General features: G+C 38.1%; 1 protein-coding gene across 2 annotated transcripts in view; it reads left to right on the top strand.

Moving 5' to 3' along the window:
* LOC126248618 (polycystic kidney disease protein 1-like 3) overlaps positions 1–25,415 on the top strand; it is a 179,420-nt gene that overhangs the window by 119,204 nt on the left and 34,801 nt on the right. For both annotated transcript variants that reach the window (XR_007545516.1, XM_049949784.1), the window contains exon 3: positions 2,969–3,184. Coding sequence is in view for 1 of the 2 variants with exons in the window: in XM_049949784.1 (XP_049805741.1) it covers positions 2,969–3,184 (216 nt within the window). In the remaining variant the exon portion in view is untranslated. The remainder of the gene's footprint in view (positions 1–2,968; positions 3,185–25,415) is intronic.

The following is a 25,415-nucleotide window of genomic DNA, read 5'->3' as shown; positions in this document are numbered from 1 at the left end:
CTCTCACATTATATGGAACAACAATATTTTCTCAAACAAAATATCATTCAACACATTTGGTCACCTTTCAGATATAGAATAAATCTCATGAGATGAGATGTATCTAAAAACACATGTAATCCTTAAATGTCATTTGTATATTCTATCTGAATCGCATTTGGATTCAAACAGCAGCAATTAAATGTCTCATCTTTTTTGTCTGTACTGTAATGCTTTCCATTTATGTAACTTGAAAAATGAACACAATTAAAGGCATTACATTCATACTGACTGCCAGCAGGTTTCTTGGGTATTGCACAGGATGCTGTTACAGGAACTGCACAGTGAGCACACTGGACAAAACATTAGTGTCACTAAGAGGCTTAAGTTCCTTCACATTATGCTTTTCAGTGCACCATTGCAGCAAAGTACTTCCTAGTCTTTCGTTTTGTACAAACTGTGCTGGCTGAGACTGACTATTTGTTACCTCTTAAATTGGAAAAACACTGTATGCATCACTTCCCAGAAAGCACTTCTGCTGGTGGACTCATATCATTTGTACAATTTTAATTGCTTTCAACCTTTGATTTTGATTGTCTGATAAAATTTCATACATATTTGTCACTGTTTTGTTTCCTCCTCATTGGTTGGCTTTCAACACTACTTTCAGTGGAGAAACCTTTGTGAAGTATCTCCACACACTTTGACATGCAAGTCACCAAAGTGGCATCAGATCAAAAGACTTGCACCCGTCAAATGGCCTACCTGGCGGGAGGCCCTAGTCACAAGACATTTACATCTCCACACACTGCTGTTATCCACTAAATATCACAGTCTTTGAAAATTGACAACAACATGAACACATAGTTATAAGCACAACAGGCCTTCAAAGTTTCATGCTAGAACATTGTGATGTCATTTATGAACTGTAGCAGAAACTACATAAGTCAGTGACTTAAAGTGATTCTGTAATGACTGAAATTTTATTAGGGCAGGGACAAGGCACCAGACAAGTGTGATTCAAGACACATTGTTTGTTGAGTCCAAATAAATCAGTTAATCCCAAAAAGTAATAAATATACATGGTTTTTGTAACAATTGCTCACATTTTTTATTATGTTCAGAGTGTGCTGATGTTTTATGTATGTGCTTGCTGTTCTGATGAAGCTATTCTTCCATGTGCACTATAAAGAGGATCTGGATATCATGGTCTGTATGCTTTGAAATATAATAATACAAAAACTTTCATGGATACTTAACTGGAACTTTAACCAAAAAATTAGTATGTTGTGACCTCAATCTGACAAAAATTAATGACTGTGGAACTGATAATGGAGTGAAAATGGATTTTTATCTTACATACAGTACTGAATAACGAATATTTTAGGTACAATGTATTTCGACACTATTCAACATAAAGAGTCAAAACAAATTTTATTCTCTTAATTATTAACTTGTTAAAAGAATAATGCAGGAATAATTATCAGTTTCTTTTGTTCATTTATTTATGAAAAATTAGAAGTCAATTTTTTTCTACTGAGAATTTAAGAAGATATGTATTTATAGCTTTAATAATGAATGAGATAATAATACTGGTATGGTACCTAAGTATGCAAAAATGTTGATTATGGAGAATTGAGACTAAAGATTTGTAGGTCACTTTCTTCACAATGACAACATGTTGAAACATTCCAGCCCCATAACATTCTTCGTTCTTTCATCTTCTTAAGTTTTCTTTCTTTTCTTTGTTATTCTGGCCTTCCTTGTCATGATACAGCAGCTTTTTCAGCAAAGCAACACATTGTCTGTACACTTGAAAACGACCATTTTTCGTGTTGTCCTCAACTGTGATGTCTAGTCTGTTCATTGTTTTCAATCTGCTTGTTAACCTTTTGTTAAAATATATTATGGTATCGGTCACACCAATTTGAAAAGCTGAGATGCCAACAAAAACAGTTTTTGGCAAGTGCTCCCACATGCAACTATTGCAACTTTAATTTGGATTCTGCATTTTGCCATTAAACATTTTTTTTCAGGAGTTAAGAATCTGAAATATTCCTAAATATTGACTTGAGTTTTACCATAACAGTTTCGGCAAGGGGTGTGCATGTGTATGTTTGGGAGGCTTTCTGTTTCTGTTTTGGTGAGTCTACCTTCTCCACCTAACCCACTTTGCTGTGGCATAACAAGTTCTTCATTTCTAATATGACTTCTTGTTTGAGAACTGTAAAATTTATGACTGTAATTAAATCCCTTAGCTTTGGGCATTGTGTGATGCACAATCAATAAAACCTGTCCAAACAAAATTTACAACATGAGTCTCCATGAAAACCATTATTAAACTAAGGTAATTACTTGTATTGACAGAAAGACTGATTTCAATAAACCCCTGCTCACAGCACACTCAACATGTTCTTCAAGAACATTATGCAAAGTAGTTGCTAAGGATACATCACTGCCAAAATTAAATAATAAGACATGTGGGTAGGGTTTTGTGTTTGACAGTAGTGTAACTGCTTGGTGTTTAAAAAACACATGTGGCATGCTTTAAGAAGGCATTTAAACAAAAAATGATAAAGTAATGTACAGAAAGCATATATTTTCATAATCAGAAAGTATCACAAAATTATATTAAATAAAAAATAACATTTCCATTATTTCAGTGCTTGTGATATCAAGGTCCCCTTAAGAATTAATGACAGGACAGCACACAAACTGCAAAAATGATAAAGTAATGTACAGAAAGCATATATTTTCATAATCAGAAAGAATCACAAAATTATATTAAATAAAAAATAACATTTATATTATTTGAGTCCTCGTGATATCAAGGTCCCATTAAGAATTAATGACAGGACAGCACACAAACTGCACATGCTCTGTTCGATCTTATTATATTTGTTTCATCATGTTCAACAGTGCGTTCATATTATTTGCAAGCACAAAATTGATATTAGAATTTTAGCAATCACTGATATTTTGTTGACAGGTATTGTAACAGAGTTTTTATTAGAGACCTCCAGACAAAAAATGAATGGACATTCCTAGTGTACAGATGGTTTTCACTGACAAAAGGAGACAGAAGTATCCACTACAGAGTAAAAGAAGCATCAGAAGAAGAAATTATGTCTTTTAAAACACTTTTATATGAAAACTGTTGCTTTGATCTGGGAGAACAGCATGATTTTCTTGGCATTGTACTAAGGTATGTTTAACATGTTTGAATTCATTTAGGGTTGTGCAGCTTTCACAAATGAAAGTTACTACAAGCTATGCATCACCCAGCATGGCATAACACTTAAGAGGCACTAGCTGCTGACAGTCATCCTTCTGTCCTTATGTGGGGCAGTTTGACAAGGCGAGATCCTTGCCAGTGGCAGAATTCCATCCAATGTGATTTAATGATAATACTAGCCTACTCCTATGTAACATATTATCTAGTTTGTGTACAGTTTTGTGAAACTTTAAAAAGTATTCAAAGAATAAGTGAAGTAATTATTTATTCTAGTAAAATTTTACCTCTAATTCCTATAGCTAGTAAAAACAGGGTGAAGACGAACATGCCTTTGAGCATTTAACCTATCTGGAAAAGAAGGTTATGTATAAAAAAGTTCATTAAAAGGTATGATGAAAGGCAACAGTATGAGAAGTAAATATTTGTGTACTTCAGTATAATGCTGCAATAAAAACAAATCACAAAAAGTACACAGAAATCATAACAACAAAGTTTATAAATTTATTTTGCAAATTGTTTACACCATTAAGTGACCAGCACATGTAGGTCCTTATTCAGTTCCTTTAAAATGTCTTCCAGTTTGCTATCTTTCCTTACCACATGAATTTGGTTGTTGTCACATTGATACTGCCCATGTTAGTTGACTGAGAAGCAAGTGCTGAATACCTGCAGCATATTATTATTAAATCCAGGGACATAAAGAACTTAGTTTGCTCAAGCTTTGACAGTAATTCCTCAATGCTTACAGGCCTATCCCTCTGTGCTTTAATGTACTTACTTCAAGTTTGCTTGTCTAATATCAATCAAACTCCTCCAGATGGTTTTTTTTCATTGCTAACATCAGATTATTGTATTCACTTAAGCTGCATTCAGTAATGCCCTTCTCAACCATTCTTTTTGTCTGTTCATGGGCAGCAGCACAAAAACTCATCAGAATAATATATGATTTGCAAAAGAAAGGCTTTTCACCATTTATCTTATCCTTATCTTATCCTGGTTTATCTGAAAATACTTATTTATATGTGAGTAATACATTTTGTAAATCCTTCTTGTAACCCAGCATTAGTATTTTATATTTCAGTGAGTTCACCTCTGCTAATCCTTCCTCTGGTGTACACTGATTTTCTACTACCACCATGTTAGTTGCAGTGACTAAATGAACAATTTTCACCATTTGTAGTTACATGGTAGTTTATAGGTAGGGTTTCCAATCTTCCATCGTACTTTATTTGCTTCAAAATCAAGAGATATTTTATTGGTGACTAGCCTGTCTAAACCCAAAAGCACACCTGAGGTTAGGGTGGGTATGATTAAGTGTTTGATAGGAAGTAAAGACATTAGTTGTTCAATGCAATCTCGTTTCTTGTAAGTTTTCCTTTAGTTCCAGTTAAGTCTACAATATAGACTCTGTCAAAGGTAATATTGGGCACACACATTTGCTTCAGAGAGTTAGCATGTGATATAATTGATATCTCACCATCTGAGTCTATATGAACATCCATGTACAATTGGAAAACTCTCCTTGTGTCTATGGATTTTGTTTGTTCTTCCTTATCACTGCTGTCTTCTAGTAACCACTCATATATAGGTGCAGGGTGGATTAGGGCTACTAGCTTTTCCATATGTAGGCCTGCTTCTCTACAGTTATGCCCTGAAGCCTGTATGCCTGCTTTGGAGCAAACTTATTCATTAACATATTAGTATTAGCATTTTTGGACGCAAATATCTATGTTAGATTACTCCCTAGGCTACTTCTCCTATTATTTCTCCAATTATTAGAATGATTATTATTATTGGCCACATTACACATTCTGTCTCATTCATGCGTTTGATACATGGTAGATAACAATTTCCATTTTTATTCTTCGATCATGAGTTTTCTTCCTGAATAGAGTCACTTCTTTTTTGTTCAGTTTATCCAGGCCTTCAACAAATGTTAGTAAATCATTCACCATTTTCCACCCTTGAAGCCATATTTCTTTCCTTACATGATAAGGTAGCATATGTACCAACACCTTAATCAAATAACTCTCCTCTATAGGTTCATCCAAGTATTTAGATCTAGTTTGGTGCTATTCAGTAATATCTTATAACTACCCCAACTATGATAATAGTATCTAGGATCCAGTAATTCCAGTATTAACTTTTCCTGCATACTTTTTGACTAATACTTATTCTTAAACTTAGCCTGGAAATCATCCCAAAAGAGACTTCTGAATGCAGTGTTGTCCATTCAGCAAAACCCCCTCTAAATAACACAGCACAAAATACACTTTCTTGAAATTATCTCATCACTTAGGAAGAGATTTACAAAACAGCCATAAGAAATAAGTAGGATGAATTTCCAACCCTCGGATTTAAATTTTTTAATAGTTTGAAAAAGTTTGTTCCATCTTCTAAACACAATTCTCTATTAACTCTAGAGAAATCACACAGTTATAATTTCCTCACTTTTTACTAACCCCTTCCTCAGGTTCCAATAGTTGTTCTACACTGCACATCCATTTTATCTGTAACCTCTGACGAAGTTGTCATAGTGACAGGTGATTCTACTTTTTTCTGACATTTTTGCTCAATTAACTAACTAACATTCTGCTACAAAGTCATGAGTGTAGAGCCTGAACCTGCAGTTACATCAGAATCTTCACTCTGTTCTAAATCATTGAACTGGGCTTTAGTGTATAGATATATTTATACACATCTGAAAATTCATGTTCAGCGAAATCTTTAATCTGTTTTAAATTCTTAGTGAGATCCCTAAATTGTTCATTAACTTCATTTCACAGTAAGTCTCACTTTTTAATTACTTCAGAATGTAGTTCCTTCATCAAGTCAGAGAATACTGTCTGCAGTTTAGAAATCTTATTATTTATCTCAATTTTTTCATGGCAAGAATCCATAAGGTTTCTCTCCAGATTAACATTTTTGCTTCTAACTTTTCATTTGCCACCAAAATAACGCTGTTAATAGTTAACCCCATAATGACATATTTTAGTAGATATTTTGTTATGGCATGCCTTCTTTATTTCTTAATTTGTTGTCCTGGGTGTCAATGTACTGCATTGCTACACTGGCCGAAATATGAGTTGTGGAAGTACAACACTGACTACCTTAAATGATGTAGCCGACAGATGCACATTTGCATTTAACAGTACTTTACTTTCACTTTTCACAACCCCCCAATAATACACAGTTATATATGGCCAGAGCCCTATTGTTTTAACTTTCCAGAAGTCTCTTAGTAGCTTGCTGGCAAACATCCACATACTGCTACAATATTTTACTATTGTACATCTACGAGCAGTAAAAACCTAACCACAAAGTTCACAGTTCTTGAAGAATAAAAAGATAGGTATGGAGCAGACACTGTGTTTGTTTTAACACATGGCCAAATTGTGTAACATTTATTTCACAGTTAAGTTGAAGAACTGTTGTAAAAATGTTTCTCATCTGAATCTTGGCCATGGACCTACTGTCTAATGAGCAAAAATTTGGTCCATATATATCCTCACAATAATAGGTACTCAAACTATACACTGTTTGAAGTTAAATTTATAGAAATTACAATTAAAACTTAACTCATTAAATTAACTGACATCAAAAAATTGGTTCTTTTTAACAGTTTCTTCTACTTCAAGAGTTAGGCTGCATTATTTGCTGCCACACTTATGTTCCACATTCTGTTTCTCTCGTGAAATGTGAGTTAGTACACGAGTGCTCCAACATTGTGGCCAACAATGTGACCTGTGTCAACTAACGTACTGTCAGAATACGACTTGGTGGCACAACTCCGCCAGGAAAACGACGACCTGAAACAATTAATAGCACACACTTACAATGAGCTTGTCACAGCCCGTACCTAGATGCTGAAACTGCAGTCCACAGTGCCAACACCTAACCTTGTTTCTCCAGCAGACACCAGCTCAGACACTCAGCAGGTTAGTCCAAAAACATTAATTGCATGTGATGATTCGTGTCCAGTAGACACCGCTCACCCGACGTGCTCGACACATTGAGTGACATGTGTTTCAAATAGTGCTTCTAATAACAGTCGCATGTGTGGTACGACCATGACCACTGTGCAGGCAGCTGCCCTGTGTGTTGATAAACATTCCCTCTCTCACGCACCAATCATGTGACTCGGCGGCCATCGCTGTTCCCCGCGTGACGCCAATTCCCAATGCCTCTCTCACCCACGCCAGTTACCCAAGGCAAGGCTGACAACAGACAGTCACTGTGTGCCCTGATCCACTTCATGCCGCATACACAGCTGACCTCTGCAAACAAGTGCACACCATGCTCACATAATATGCATGTGACTTTTGTGCTGCCTTTTCCCACCCGCGCTAATGGTTACACCTCATTGCGCCCCACTCAACCAAAAACTTCATGTCAGGACATTACTCAGTCTCTTGTGGAGCTCTCAGTTTCTTCCACCACTGACAGAATGACACACAAGATAATTACCACTGCTGGCCCTCCTTTCTCGGCACAGGGTTAGGCACCTCAACCCCATTAAGTTGCGCGCTGCCTGGAAGAAAATTAACGAACTTTTAGAGGCAGGTATTCTACAACCATTGGACAGCAACAGGTCTTCACTGATTCACCTCATCCCCAAACATAATGGTTATTTTTGAATGTGTGATGATAACAGACACTTAAATGCTCATACTCTCATGGACAATTACCCCGTGCCAAACATAAACAATTTCACCCATATCTTGTTGGGCGCCACATTCTTCAGTGTGATTTACTGTAAACGTGCCTATCACCAGATTCCCATAGCGCTATAAGACATTCCAAAGACAGCTATTATCACGCTGCTCAGTTTCTTCCCATACAACTTCATGCCCTTCGGCCTAAAAAATGCAGCACAATATAAGTCAACATTTCATCGACTCAGTCTTATGATTGTTCGAGTTACGCTTTGCGTATCTGGATGGCATACTCATTTTCAGCAACTGAGAGACACGGAAATCATTTACACAAGGTCCTCCAGACCTTGAACTCTAACGGCATCTTGGTCAACAAGGACAAATTCCAACTGAGCCAGTTCTCTGTCACATTTTTGGATTACACCGTCGCCTCTGGCAGAATACAGCCTCCCAATTCCTGCCTGCAGGCCATCACATCACTGCCACCTCCGGCTACTTTCAAAGAACTCCAACATTTCTTGGGTACAATAAATTACTGCCATTGGCATCTGCCCTCTGCCGCCGCCGTGCATGCCCTGCTGACAGACTCGCTGTCGGGCAAACAAACTTTGGGCCTTAAACCAGTTTGCTGGACTGAACCTATGCTGGAGGCCCTCAAGGCTCTAAAAACTTCCTTAGCTCACACCATGACACTCACCCATCCTGACCCGTTGGCCGAGTTGTTCATCACTACAGATGCCAGCAACATCTTGGTGGGTGCAGTACTACAGCAACGCAAGGGCGACACGGATTTTCACTTTCATTTCTTCTCTAAAAAACTGTCTACATCTCAGAATAAATATTCTGCTTTTGATAGGGAACTTCTGACAGTCTTTGAAGCCATCAAACACTTTCGCCTTGACGTAGAGGGCTGCTCTTTTTTCATCGTCACTGATCACAAACCACTAGCAGATGCTTTCTGCAACCCTCCCGAGGACCCACCCCCTCAGCGTTTCCGCCACCTTGATTTAGTCTCTCAATTCACAACAGACGTTTGCTACATTAAAGGCACAGAAGTATCTACGCTGATTTCTTCTTACGGATCAATACCGTCTCACACATCATCGACTTTTCCAACCTGGCCACTCTCCATGCCTCCCGACAAGGAATCTCAAGCTCTCCTCATGGATCCTCAAACATCTCTTGTGCTTACCAAATCCAAGTTTCCCATGTTTTGGATAAAGTGTGGTGCAATTCTTCTACTGGCACCTTGCAGCCATTGCTCCCACCCACATTGCGCAGGCAAGCCTTTGACACCTCGCATAACCTCACTCACTCTGGTGTCCACGTGACTACACGAGTAATATCTGAGCATTTCATTCGGAAAAATATTAAATGGGACTGTCAGATCTGGGCACACAGCTGTGACCCCTGTCAACGCAACACAATCGGACACCACACCACCTCTCCACTAAGCAAGTTCGACATTGACTTCAATACCATTGGAGTTCTAGGTCTGGAGGACCTTGTATAAATGATTTTCGTGTTACTCAGGCGAGTTGCTGAAAATGAGTATGTCATCCACATATTCAAAGCAAAACTTGAACTGTCATAAGATTGAGTCGATGACACGTTGCCATATTTGTGTGAGCATTTTTTAAGCCAAACAGCATGAAGTTTGGGTATGAGGTGAATTGGTGAAGACCAGTTGCTGTCTGACAGTTGTAGAACACCTGCCTTCAAAAGTTATTTAATTTGCTGCTGGGCATGTGTAACTTAATGGGGTTGAGATGTCTAACCCTGTGCCTAATAGGAGGGCCAGCAGTGGTAATTATCTCATGTGTTGTTCGTCAGTCACAGAAGAAACTGAGACTGAGTAACATTCTGACATGAATTTTTTGGACAAGTGAGGCATGACAAGGTGTAACTGTTAGCGCAGGTGGGAAAAGGCAGCACAGAAGTCACATGCCTATTAAGTGAGTGCAGCGTGCACTTATTTGCAGAGGTCAGCTGCGTGTGCAGTATGGAGTGGTTCGGGACGTGCAGTGATTGTCTTTTGTCTGCCTTGCCTTGGGTAACTGGTGCAGGTGAGAGAGGCATTGGCGTCATGCAGGGAACAGCAATAGCCACCGAGTAAAGTGGTTGGTGCGCGAGAGAGGGGGAATGTTTATCAACACCCGGAGCATCTGCCTGTGTGGTAGGCATGGTCGTAACTAGCGTGTGACAGTCATTAGAAGCACTGTTTGAAACACATGGCACTTAATGTGGTGAGCATGTCGTGAGTGCGGTGTCTACTGGACATGAATCGTCATACAAAATTAATGTTTTTGGACTAAACTACTGAGTGTCCGAGCAGGTGTCTGCTGGAGAAACCAGGTTACGTGTCGGCCCTGTGGACTGCAGTTTTAGCAGCGACGTATGAGCTGTGACGAGCTCATTGTAAGTGTGTGCTATTCGTTTTCTCAGCTCATTGTTTTCCCAGCAGAGTTGTGAAGCTGAGTCGTATTCTGACAGTAGGTAAGTGACACAGGTCACAATGTCGCCCATGAGGGTTGAGCACTCATGTTGTGAGAGAAACAGAATATGGAACATAAGTGTGGGAGCACAGTATCTGAGTGTTAGTGGGATGGTGTAGCACCAAGCCCTGAACCATGTTCAGAGAGAGTTTGTAATGGGACAAAAAATCCATACCAAGAATTAATTCATCGATGTCGGCAATGTAGATAATCCACGGGAAACACAGAGAAGGGGATAGGTGGACCATAACTTTGACAGAGCCTGAGGTTTGTAAGGTTGATGTTTTGAAAGTTTGCAGAAGTGACCTCATCAGTGAAAAGATGGGGGAAACCATCAATGTAGGTATGATAGACAAGCGAGCACCAGTGTCGACTAGGAAAACACACCATGACGAAATGTCAGGCACATATAAACGACCGCTCGGCCAGGTGGATGAGTGGAAGGAGTGCAATGTATGGGGATGCCTGTGAGGTTTCCTGCAGGACTCCGTGTCTTTTAGGCCCTGCAGTCTGCTTGGGTGCTGGCAAAGTAATTGGCACTTCTTAGCATTGTCGCTGAGAACCTTGTGGTACCTTGTGGTATTGATGAGCCGGATGTGGTGGTGGTGGTGGTGACTGCGGCAGCGGAAGAGGCTTGTCCTCATCGATTTATTCTGGTATGTATATCAGCACATATGGTACATGGGCAATCCTGCAATGTTCTGATGGTGAAGAGAGTGAGCGGATACTTCCATGTGGTGTGGAAAGTGCGGATGTGGAGCAAGCTCTGCCTGTGTCATGAAAACACGATGCAGCAGGCATGATTGGTACCGTGGGAATGAGTGGTTGCACAATACATACAGGAGTCTCGTAAACTGGACTGGAGATTACATGTACTGAATTGAATTGACCCACCCTGGACATATTGCAGAAGACCAGAGCAGCAAACACAGGCAGTGCTGTGGGTGATGTGAGCTGCTAGCTGAGTGAACAAAACTGAGGCACCCTACGAGTGTGGGGGAGGGGTGGCAGGGGGGGGGGGGGGCGGGGAGAGGTGGTTTGGTAATATGTATGACTAAAGTTAAAGTTCTTCTTAAGTGAGTATGGAAAGTTGTGCGCGCTAAAATGTTCTTGATTAGTTTGCCAATAAGGCAAAACCGGAAGAGTTCGTGGTTGATAGTGGCCAGGTACTGCACACAGCATGACAGTAACCCATCACGATCTCGCTGGCATCTGTAGTGATGAACAACTCAGCAGACAGGTTGGGATGGGCAAGTGTCATGTTGTCAGCTAATGAAGTTTTTAGAGCCTTGAAGGCCTCCAGCATAGGTTCAGTCAAGCAAACTGGTTTAAGGCCTAAAGTCTGTTTGCCTGAAAGCAAATCTGTCAGTGGAGGCTGCATGTCGGTGGCAGAAGGCAGATGCCGATGGTAATAATTTACTGTACCCAAGAAACGTCAAAGTTCTTTGTAAGTACCCAGAGGCAACCAAACTCCTTCAAGTCCATCAGCTCTCATCTCTGCATCACAGGCCAGCTGTAGGAATTGCTACAACAACACCAACCAGCTCATCACTCACTGGTTGACACAACTGCACCTGTTTATGGGCAGTCTGTTGGCAGAAGCAGAGCTCACTCCACATCTGTGCTTTCTACACCACCTGGCAGTATTCACTCACACTCTCCATCGTCCGAACATTTGAAGATCACCCATGCAGCATATGTGCTGGTATACATACCAGAACAAATCGTTGCGGACAAGCCTCCTCTGCTGCTGCAGTCACCACCACCACCACATCCGGCTCATCCGTACTGCTGGTACCACAAGGTTTTCAGCAATAATGCTAAGAAGTGTCGGTTACCTTGCAGCAACCAAGCTGACAGCTAGACCTAAACAACACGGAGTCCTGCAGGGAACCTCACAGACTTCTCCATACATTGCACTCTGTCCACTCGGCCGCCAGGAAGAGCATTCGTTTATACATGACTGACATTTTTCTAGTTGACACTGGTGCTCATGTGTCTATCATACCTACATCAATGGCTCCCTCCTTCTTTTCAACAATAAGGTCCCTTCTTCAAGTTTTCAATGCATCAATATTACAAACCTCAGGCTCTGTCAAAGTTGCAGTGCACCTATCTCCTTCTCTGTGTTTTCCATGGATTTTCAACATTTCCGACATCGATGAACTAATTCTCACAAGGGAACCTCCCCATCGCACCCCCCTCAGATTTAGTTATAAGTTGGCACAGTGGATAGGCCTTGATAAACTGAACACAGATCAATTGAGAAAACAGGAAGAAGTTGTGTGGAACTGTGAAAAAATAAGCAAAATATACAAACTGAGTAGTCCATGGACCACATAGGCAACATCATGACAATGTGAGCTCAGGAGCGGCGTGGTCCAGTGGTTAGCGTGAGCAGCTGTAGAACGACAGGTCCTTGGTTCAACTCTTCCCACCAGTGAAAATTTTACTTTCTTTATTTTTGCATAGTTATTATCTGTCCGTTCGTTCACTGACGTCTCTGTTCACTGTAATAAGTTTAGTGTCTGTGTTTTGCAACCGCATCGCAAAACCATGCGATTACTAGACGAAAGGATGTGCCTCTCCAATGGGAACCGAAAACATTTGATCGCAAGGTCATAGGTCAACCGGTTCCTCCACAGGAAAACATGTCTGATATATTCTATACGACACTGGTGACGGCATGTGCGTCACATGACAGGAATATGTTGTTGACCCACCTAACTTGTACACTTGGCGAATGGGTAAAAAGATTCTTCTACCTTGCCCGATTTAGGTTTTCTTGTGGATGTGATAATCACTCCCAAAAAAGTGATGAAAACATAAGAGTTTGTCACATAAACTGAAAATAAAAAATTAAAATTTTCACTCGATGGAAGATTTGAACCAAGGACCTTTCGTTCCGCAGCTGTTCACATTACCAGGAGACCACAGCACTCCTGCGCTACTAAAGTCATTCTATTGCATATCTTCCCATGAACTACTCAGTTGGTATATTTCACTTATTTTTTCACAGATCCACAAAACTTCTTCCTGTTTTCTCAATTGATCTGTGTTCAGTTTTTCGAGGAGGCCTATCCACTGTGCCAACTTATAACTAAATTTGATGGGGGTGCGATGGGGAGGTTCCCTTGTCAGCATGGATTTTTTGTTCCATTACAAACTCTCTCCGAATGTGGTTCAGGGTTCAGTGCTACACCATCCCACTAACACTCGGATACTGTGCTTCTGCACTTACGTTTCATGTTCTGTTTCTCTCACGACATGTGAGTTAGTACACAAATGCTCTGCCGTTGTGGGTGACATTGTGATCTGCATCACTAACCTACTTCTATTATACCAGAATTAATATTAAGGTCTCATATTTAAGATGGTTTATACTGCTTATTGTCTCTGCTGCTGTAGCAATTTATACTAATTTAACACATGAGCTGATTACTTCAGATGGTAGTTATCCTCCACATTTGCTGACAGCATTTTTTTCTGTTTAACTTACCTCTTTGACAGAAATTCTTTAACTATGGTACCACTTTGCTTTCTTCCATCGCCTTATGATTCTATTACTTATAACTAACACAATATATATATATATATATATATATATATATATATATATATACACACACAAGACAAGCCTTTTCTAAAATATCTCTATACTAAAGTATCCTACTGCACAAAATTACATGAAAGTAGGAGATTGAATAATTCTGATTCACTTATAAACTACAGATACGATAGGAGAAGAGTTTCACTGCCTCAGGAAATGTGAAAAATTGAGACAGATAGCTGTGGTAAGCATTATTGTCCCATAATGAATCCTACACAGATTGTTGAACCCCATACTTGCTAATTGCACAAGAAATTGGTTCCAAATATTACATCAATATTGAGATTTTGAATTACCAAGAAATTGCACTGCAACAGCTGTCCTACCAATTGCACAGTTAATAGTATGTTTTGGTTCTCACTCTCTGATAGCTTATCATTAGCACCAATAGTTTTTATTCCAGAAACATGTATTACTACTATACCCTCTGTGTTCTTAATAGTTTAAAAAAATGCCTTTGAAATACCATTCAAATCACTACCATTGCTCAGTAAACACTTAATGTGTATCCCCTGTTCACTTGCAGTTATTACAGAGTAACATGCTTCCATTTGGCTTACCATGTGATCTTCAAACAACAAATACCCATGAACTCTTTCTTTGGAAAACTATCATCCTACTTACCAACATGATTATCAGACCCAGTCAAATAACAGATGGCATGGTCCTCTTTCTCATTACCACTCTCAAACTCTAACTCTTCATTACGCCTAACATTATCTTCATTTGTTCTTTCGGTATTTAACACATTGCCATCATTATCAATTATAAATTCAAATACCTTTTCCCTTTCACTACTGGATTACTCATGGCTATCATTAATACAATTGCTGTCAGAATCAGACCCACTTTCTCTTTCTCTATGCTTTAGATTTTGTACCTCTTCCACTTTTTTCTCTATTTAGATCAATCCTGTATCTACATTTTCATTTACTTTTACGGGGTTTTCCTCTACCACTACTGCACACTTGGTTTCTACCTCCATTACAAAATCATTTTTATTCTAACTGATTTAGTTCTCAAGTTTATCCCTATTTTCAGCACATTGTTTCTCAAAAACCTCCCCCTTCCTGCTATTGTCATCACAAAGTTTCTCTCTCTCTCTCCTACACATTTATTACTCAATTTTAATTTTTCATTAGTATTATGTACTACTTTCTTTATACTACTTCCCAACCTTCTAATGTCTTTTTTCAAACTATTAATGACTTCTTTCTTACACATACTACTCATAATTTACCTCAACTTTGCTTCCAATTTTCTGTAACCACTATCGTCCTGTGAATCAGTCTCCATTAAGTCTTTCTGTTTACTTAAACACTCAGCTTTGTTTTAAACCCCACTGTCATGTTTGTTAAGACCACTCATTATGTATCACTTAATATAAAATGGCTTTTGCTATGAAATGCCTTATTTTCCAATCACTCATCTCCTGCCGCTGTTGTTGCTGCTGTTGTGGTTGTCATCTTGGCTCATCATCTACATGGCTGCAGGAAGTTGTAATTCTCTTGGTGAAGCATCTTGTCTATCCCAGTCAGCTGTGTCCTCCTGCAGGCTGACTGGCTGCTCGTATGCTCAATGGCTGCTTCTATAGAAGCCACACCCTGATTGGTTGCTGTCATAGTGTGGCCATGAAACTCAAGTGCTGTTTGGCTGTTGCATCACTGGGGCACCACATATGATGGCATGCCTTATCCATTTCTTCATTTGTTCTCCTTGGTGTCAATGTACTGCATTGCTACACTGGCTGAAAAATGGGTTGTGGAAGTGCAACACTAACTACTTTAAATAATGCAGCCAACAAGTGCACATTTGCATTTCACTGTACTTTACTTTCACTGTTCACAACCACCCAATAATGCACAGTTATATATCATTAGTGAACTATTGTTTTAACTTTCCATAAGCCTCACTAATAGTTTACAGGCAAACCACCCTTTAGTGCTATGATATTTTGCTATTGTACATCTACGAATAGTAAAAGCTTAACCAGAAAGTTCATAGTTCTTGAAGAATAGAAATGTACACTGTCATTGTTTTAACACATGGCCTATTTGTGTAACACTTATTTCACAGTTAAGTTGAAGAACTGTTGTTGTTCTAACAAACATAGGTTTCTTGTCTGAAACTTGGCCGTGGACTGACTCTCTTGTGACCAAAAATTTGGCCCTTATATATCCTCACAATAATAGGTACTGAAACTACACATTGTTTGAAGTTAAATTTACAGAAATAATGATTAAAACTTAACTAATTAAATCAACTGAATACATCAAAAATTGGTTCTTTTTAATAGTTTCTTATACTACAAGAGTTAGTCCGAATTATTTGTTTAAATGATGAAAGTAACATACATCATTATGCAAACAATACTTTGACAAAACTGTTAATTACTTTGGAATTAATTAAGGGCTGGTTTTGCTAACATGTTTTCGAATAGAGCCAGATAGATCCTTTTAAAATCCTGTTAGTTGTTCCTCTGAATGTTTATTATTAGTACAGAATTTATATTTGTTTATAAGTCAACAATAGAATTTAAGTTACGAAACCATTACTGATTTCACCCTATAACAAAAGATGCTAAATAGGAAAAGTTGAAATAAATTAGAAAATAAATTGCATACATAAAACTAAGCACGAAATTAGACCTGGTGTTATATTCTTTAAAACTGAGGGCCAATCTTTTTTTTATGAAAATACAGTTTATATTCATGTATGATAATGGTAATCAGTTAAAAGTGAAAAAATGAATTCTAAGGAGGCAGGTGGCAAAACAAGAGGGGTAGTAAAAATATCCCAGCAAGTTCAGCCTCTGAGCTTTGATAACAGAAGTTCACTATGTTTGCAAATAAGAAACATTTGTACTTATTTTAGTACCTACTATTTTTAAATCAGCATTGGAGAAATCCATTTTACCACACAGTTCATCACCCGGAACTTTAAAGTTTGCATTAAAGGTATCTAACATATTTAAATTGGCATTTAGTTGCACATTCAAATGTTTAAATTATATTCACCTGTATCCCTCCTGTCAGTATAGGCATACAATCACAGTACCAAGAACCTGAATAATTAATCTTAGTCTGTGCTCAATTGTCACAGTACTTTGACACCATTGCACCCAACCCAAAAGGAAAATGCTTTGATAAACAAATTCACTTCTGATTGCCCACAACACCATCACAACTACCAACTCAGATTTAGTATAGCTCACTGCTGGTACAGCTCTCTGCATTGAGAAGGTGACTGAAGGCTGGAACATGGAGATGGGGAAAATGCATTGTGGTAGATGGCTGTGCTGTTGAATCACCTGTTGTAGATCATTGAGCCACAGACATGATTGCTGTTGGATTCTTTCTGATGAAACAACTGTAGCCCTCATAAGCTGCAGTCTACTATGTTCCATCTTCAACGTAGTTGCAGTCAACAGCACAGCATTAATATTGGCTCACAGAATATGCATTTCTGTTTAACACCTTTTCACTATTTTGCTAGTATCAGCTTTTTCACTGCCACAATATTGGCTTTAACCCGATTGATAAGGACAATACCAATATATTCTGGTGAATTCTTTTTTTTTTTTTTTCCGGAATTGTTACTTCCTTCATATTTCATAGTTATTTTATTCTTCCCCTCCAAATTTTGTGACTTTTCCAACTCAACACTATTCTGAGTCTAGTCATTTATGGCACCAGAATTATATCATCCCTCATGTGTAATTTTTTAGATGAAATTTGATGATCACCATTGTTTTTAATTACTGTGCAACTGTTACTTTGTCTGACCTTCCAACAAAACTATATCTCTTTTTCATAAGCAGACTGCTTCTCTTCTGCAGCCTCTTCTATGTTGGAGACTGGGAAATGTTTGCAAAGCTAAAGCTTTACCAAATGATCAAAACATGTCTCCATAAACATTCATAACTGAAAAAAAATGAAACTGTATGGTTCCACAGACCTTTTCATCTCAAACATCCATAATGAACATGTGCAGACTGAAGCAGCAAATGAAATCTTGCATGAAGATCAGGTTTTGAACCAGACTCTCCTGTTCAGTAGACAGGTGCACTAAGCACTATACCATCCTGGCACAATAGCTTTGACCAGCTGCGTGGAGTACCATAGCATGCCTCTCTCCTCAATCTAATTCACATTCATGCCTCAGCCCACTTGGTATTCCCCCTAAACTTGAATAGCACTACACAGGCTTTCCATTTGTATTGGAATGACACTTCAGCATGAAAAGAAATAGGGGATCCTGTCTGAAACCCAAGCACATGTGCTTCAATCATATGAAACTGAATAGTTCCAGAAACATTTTCAAGTCTGATTTTTTAGGTACAGAGGCAAAAAACTCCATAACAATTTAACCTTTTCCAAGCAGTCTGTATAACATGACATTAATGACAAATCACCCAGTTTTCAATGACAGTTCACCTTCTTCTCTGGTTCACATGATGCCATGCTGATTGTCAGCATACTCATTGCTCTATTGCATTCTGACTGTCCCCACTGACTTGTGGCTCAGTTTTGAACTTGATGTTTGGAGTAAGTTAGTAATTTCAGTAACTGACCACATTTTCACAGCACTCACATAGTGACACATTGCAGCAAGTGGCATAGACAGTTGAATTTAAATAGCCAGATACATTAATATTAATTATACACATATTTTTTGTTGCTCTTCTTTTCTGTATATTGATGGCTCTTTGTTTCTCTTACTTTCTATGGTTCATCTTTCTGTAATTGTCTAGAGGATGATCTGATCACCACATAAATAACATTGTGAAAGCTGGTGGACTTTCTGCAGAATTATACATATATTTTCAGTCATTACACTTCACAACAACAGATCAATAAAACACATATAGCTCATTCTCCATCCTTGGACTTCTGACTCGTATAACCAACTGCACAAAATAATAAAGATTTTCCTCTAACAACTAGTAGCAAAGAAATTACTATGATATATCAATCTCTTGATGCAAAATAGACTTTGGAACATACATAAAACACAAATAATTGTTTACACTTTTTGAAAAGTACATAATCATAATTTCAATTACATTAATTATTTATAAACATTGATATTTTAACATTTTTGCATAGAAATGTAGTAGTGGATTTTTGACATTAATATCCTCAGTATGGTATTGTTCACTTTATATGATCCAAGATTGGGTTGTACATTTATCTCACTGTAACCAGTTTTATTAGAATAACTCCCCTCCAAAAATTCTGAAAGCATAAAATGTGAGAAAAGTTTTGATAAAAATAAAAAAAACGGGTTAACCCAACAAGTTTTCGCATATAACACAATATATTACACAATATAGAGCATTTTGATCCCTTAGCATCGTCACTTCATACAAATGAGGTCAAGAACAAAATTTCGTTTCACTGAGTCCTTTTCTCACAAATTTTCAAAACAATCTCAAAAGTGTGATCTTTATTTACTTATTTATTGTTTTTTTTTTTTTTTTTTTTTTCATGGAGACACCAACTGGTGTCTTTTGCAAACATCATAGCATTATTTAGTCTGTGTCTCTGTATGTGCGGATGGATATGTGTGTGTGTGTATACCTGTCCTTTTTCCCCCAAGGTAAGTCTTTCCACTCCCGGGACTCAAATGACTCCTTACCCTCTCCCTTACAACCCACATCCTTTCGTCTTTCCATCTCCTTCCCTCTTTCCCAATGAAGCAACAGTTTGTTGCGAAAGCTTGAATTTCGTGTGTATGTTTGTGTTTGTTTGTGTGTCTGTCGACCTGCCAGCACTTCCATTTGGTAAGTCACATCATCTTTGTTTTTAGGTATATATATATCCATCCACATTGGTATATGTGTGGATGGATATGTGTGTGTGTGCGCGAGTGTATACCCGTCCTTTTTTCCCCCTAAGGTAAGTCTTTCTGCTCCCGGGATTGGAATGACTCCTTACCCTCTCCCTTAAAACCCACATCCTTTCGTCTTTCCCTCTCCTTCCCTCTTTCCTGATGAGGCAACAGTTTGTTGCGAAAGCTTGAATTTTGTGTGTATGTTTGTGTTTGTTTGTGTATCTATCGACGTGCCAGCGCTTTCATTTGGTAAGTCACATCATCTTTGTTTTTAGATATATTTTTCCCATGTGGAATGTTTCCCTCTCTCTCTCTCTCTCTCTCTCTCTCTCTCTCTCTCTCTCTCTCTATATATATATATATATATATATATATATATATATATATATATATATATATATATATATATAAAATAGAGGGAAACATTCCACATGGGAAAAATATATCTAAAAACAAAGATGATGTGACTTACCGAACGAAAGCGCTGGCAGGTCGATATAAATAAAATAGAGGGTAACATTCCACATGGGAAAAATATATCTAAAAACAAAGATGATGTGACTTACCGAACGAAAGCGCTGGCAGGTCGATAGACACACAAACAAACACAAACACATACACAAAATTCAAGCTTTCGCAACAAACTGTTGCCTCATCAGGAAAGAGGGAAGGAGAGGGAAAGACAAAAGGATATGGGTTTTAGGGGAGAGGGTAAGGAGTCATTCCAATCCCGGGAGTGGAAAGACTTACCTTAGGGGGAAAAAAGGACGGGTATACACTCGCACACACACACATATCTATCCACACATATACAGACACAAGCAGACATCTCACAAGCAGAAATATATCACCCGGGATTGGAATGACTCCTTACCCTCTCCCCTAAAACCCATATCCTTTCGTCTTTCCCTCTCCTTCCCTCTTTCCTGATGAGGCAACAGTTTGTTGCGAAAGCTTGAATTTTGTGTATGTGTTTGTGTTTGTTTGTGTGTCTATCAACCTGCCAGCGCTTTCGTTCGGTAAGTCACATCATCTTTGTAAAATAATTTATTTTAGTTTATATTAATATTCACTTAAAGAATATAAACACTTGTCCATCAAGAAATATTTCAGTTTCACTTTGAATAAGTTCCCTTTGTGGCACCTTATAGAGCTCGGTAATCTGTTGTACCATATTTGACCACTAATGCATGGACTATGGTCTGTTGTTTTTAATTTTGTTCTTTGTCTGTAGTAGCAGTCTTTATTTCTTGTATTATAGGCATGCATATCAGAGCACTTCATTGCTTTGATTTGATGTGTCACAAAAAATATAATTAATTAGTAAAGATACAGTGAGTAGACTGTGAGGTATTTATGATGAACAAAGATTTCCCTGCATGAATCTCTATATCCTAATCCATGGATAATTCTGATTGCTCTTTTCTGTAGGGTTAATATTCTGTTCATACATATGTCGGCAGCACAACCCCATATCTCTATCCCGTAATTAATCTGTGCAAAAATGATTCCATAATAAATTGTTTTTAATGTCTGATGTGGGACTACTTTTGATAACTGGCTGATTAGATGTAATGAACTGCTGATTTTATTGCATAAAAATTTGATATGGTTTACCCATCTTAGATTTTCATCTAGGTGAATACCTAGAAATCTCCAGCCTTCTGTGTCCACTACTTCAATTCCACCTATGTTACTGATAGAGGTTTGGTGTGAGTTTGTAAGTTTAAATGGCAATAACTGAGATTTACTGATATTAACTTTCAAACCTTGATCTTGGAAATAAGTAGTTATTTGACGTAGGCCCTCAGTTGCTACCAGCGTTAACTCATCATTTTGTTTACCAGGAAATAACAGTGAGGTATCATCTGCATAGGTTACCAATTGGGAGTTGAAAGGTTGCTCTATATCATTTATGTACACTAGGAAAAGGAAAGGGCCCAAAATTGAGCCCTGGGGTACACCTTGTGTGACTGTCTCATATTTGGACTGGAAATTAATGATCTGATTATTGATTCTGTAAGTCAGCTTTGTACACTGCTTGCGGTTAAATAAATATGTAGCCAGCAATTGCATGGATGCAGCATTTACATTGTATGACTCAAGTTGACTTAAAAGTAACTCATGGTTTACCAAGTCAAAGGCTTTAGTGAGGTCTAGAAATATGCCAGCTGTTTGCATTCCTTGATCAAGGGCACCATACATTTTGTGAAGAAATTCCGTAATTGCTGTGATAGTACTATGATCTTTTCGGAATACATGTTGTGTCTCCGTTAGGAACCTATTTTTCAAGAAGTAGTCACTAAGTTGTGTCAGCAGCACAACTTCAAATACTTTGCTGAAGACAGGTATTAATGATATGGGCCTGAAATTTGAAACCTCTTCCTTGGATCCTTTTTTATGCACTGGTTTAACTGTGCTCCATTTCAATACATTTGGAAATGTATGTTCTCGAATACTGCAGTTTACCAAATAGGTGATTATTTTAACTAATTCCTTATTACATTTTTTAATCACGATACTACTCAAACCATCCCATCTGGATGAGAACTTATTCTTTAGGTTATTTATTACCCTGCCTATTTCTTTTTCACTTATTTGTTTGAATTCAAAAGGTGGGTCTTCAAAGGGGCAGAGCTTTACCTCACTACTCACAATTGTGTTATTAACTGGACTAACAGCTGCAGATATAAAGTATTTATTGAAAACATTGCAGACTTTACTAGGATCTTTAATTGTGTTTCCTTCACATATTATATTTACAATTTCAGTTTCTGGTTTCGATGTGGCTTTGCGAAACTGATTTACAATTCTCCATGAGGTCTTGGCTATATTGTCTGATTGAGCTATTTCACTGCTGTATATCTGTTTTCTTAGATTTGAAAGCTCTTTCTTAAGGATTTTCTTGGCTTCATTGTACTTGGCCTTAAAAACCTGCAGGTTTGTTGATTTAAGTAACACATCCAGGTCCTGGATGTTTTGCCTGAGTTTTATCATATTTGCTGGAAGTATCAGTCTGTTGGTTTTTTCACTTTGGTTATGGGTGAACATTCTTTGTATTTTTTTAACAGGGCAGCATCTGTCAAAGTGTCTTAGCATAGTATCATAGAATTTGGCCCATTTGTTTGCAGATCCTTCAGTCTCTGCAAACCAGATCCCAGTCCTCTATAGCTAATTTATTTCTTAGGGCAAGGATGTTACCCTCTTTTATGATTCTTTTATTTTTGGTAACTTTTGTCAGTTTTGGGGTGCTTGTGTTTACATACTCTACAAGCTGGCATTTGTGGTGAGAGTAGTGAAAATCCATATTCCAGCACCTAACACTGTCTTTAATATGTTTACATAGTATAACGTAATCAATTCTGCTAGATGTGGACTTTGTTACCCTGGTATCACTATATACTACATTTATGAGATTATATGGGTTAAGAGTATCTATTAACCTCATATTACATAAACCGGAGGATTTTGCCTCAATATTCAGATCACCAAGTATAGTTAGGTCACTGGGACCACAACGTCTCACTACTCTACTAAATATGTCTATGAAGCTAACTACATCAGCCTTTGGTGGATGATAAATCCCAATAACTTTATGTTTTCTTATAACCTCTCTACACTCTTTGGTGTGGACTTCGATGCCTGTCACTTCAATCAAGCCTTCTTTGTTGTACTGGTCTAGATAGTTTATTTTCTTGTACTCGAGATTGTCACTAATGTAAACTGCTGCACCACCACCCTTATGTTGCTGTCTACAATAACTATATGCTAAGGAGTAGCCCTCTAGTTTACAGTAAATAATTTCATCAGATTTTTAATCCATGCTCAGTTAGCACTATTATATGAGGTGACTGTTCATTTACAGAAACCTGTAATATATTAAGCTTATTTCTGAGGTACTGTATGTTTAGGTGCATGAGCCTTAGTGGTATTTTTAACTGGTCACTCTGATTATCTTCCTTTCAAATGCACTGAGTTGGTTCACTTACATAAGTTCGAGATCCAGGCATTAAAAGTGTTCCTGTTCTTTGACGATCTTGCATTTCTTGATCTACTACCAAACCTGGCTTCTGTCTGTCTAGTTGTCAAGGTAGCTGTTGAGGTGCCTTCTTGCTCCGTACAGTCCGAGGAGTTGCCGAACTGCCTGGTGTTGCAGTAACTGGAGTTGTATACTCCACCACATTTGATTGAGTAAGTGATTCCGAGGAGTCTGCAGTTGATGCCACAGCTTCTGTTGATCTAACTAGCTGGCTTGGCAAGTTGTTTTTATCCAGTCCTGGGAATTTGTTAGTTGCTTTACTTTCCCACAAAAACATGTCACTTTGAACTCTGGGTTTTATTGGTCTTGAGGATCTTCTAGGAGCACAATGTGTTTCTGGACTTTTGAATAGCCTGTTGCTGCAAACTGATCTTCCTACTCCATTGTTCGTTACTGTCCTCTTGACAACATTGTGGTTGATTTCTGGTACTGTAATTTTTTCTTGCTGTGGTATTATTTGCTCAGTTCCATCTGGATCCTTCCACTCAAATGATATTGCAGGCTTTAGTTGATTTTTTGGAGAGATGACTGCATGTAAAGTTCTGGCCATTTCTTCCTTGCCACTGGCATTTAGGTGTAGTTGGTTGGTTGGTTTGTGGAATTAAAGGGACCAGACTGCTACGGTCATTGGTCCCTATTTAGGTGTAGTCCATGAGAAGTGTACCAGTCTCTGTTCTCAGGGACTGTTACAAACTGAGTGTTTTGGAAAGATTTCACTATTTTGGCTATGTTCCTATTTGTTCGCTTGGTTTCTTCATTGACACAAGACCAGTTTTCAAGATCATATCTATGGGGTATCGCTACTATGATTACATTTGTATGCTGAAGCTTAATTAATGCTGATGTTGTAGCATTCAATGCCTTGTCTGCTTTGTTTCTGGCTACATCATTTGTGCCACCCCAGATTATAACTGTGTCATTCATTGTGAGATTCTGTAAGTTGTTACAGCTTTCAAGTATTGAAGTTAATGGTGCACCTGGTATAACATTTCCTTGGATTACGAAATTATTATGACTTTGATGCATTAAGTTAGCTGCAACTGATCGCCCATGGCTGTCTGCAAACACTGTTATTCTTTTTTTGTGTTTAGGTGAGCTTTTTATGTTACTGCTGTGTCTGTTGTATGAATGTTTCTTGCTACTTATGCTGTTTTCTTGAACTATGAAGTTTTTATTTACCTCAGTGCTTTGTTGTTCACAATTTTCAACTTTTTGTAGCGCATCAAATCTGTTCCTTGTCGTAATGTATAGCGAGGAATCATTCGCAATTTTTTTCCCAGCTTTAGATGTTGCATAATATACTGATTTGTTTTTGCAGCGATTTCGTTTATAGAGTTTTTGTTTTCGCATGATTTGGAACCTCTTCTTCTTCTTCTTCTTCTTCTTCTTCTTCTTCTTCTCTCTCTTTTTTTTTTTTTTTTTTTTTTTTTCATCAATGAGCACATTGATCATATCGTAAGTACAGTCTTTGTTATTCAAGTCTAGTCCTAACTCGTCTTCCATACACAGCCAGAACTTTTGTTTCGAGTTCAAATTTACACAAGAGAAATGAAACACAGTTTTACAT

This window comes from Schistocerca nitens, chromosome 1 (assembly GCF_023898315.1).
Source record: "Schistocerca nitens isolate TAMUIC-IGC-003100 chromosome 1, iqSchNite1.1, whole genome shotgun sequence".
Taxonomy (NCBI): Eukaryota; Metazoa; Arthropoda; class Insecta; order Orthoptera; family Acrididae; genus Schistocerca; species Schistocerca nitens.
This window is presented reverse-complemented; position numbering and strand designations above follow the sequence as displayed.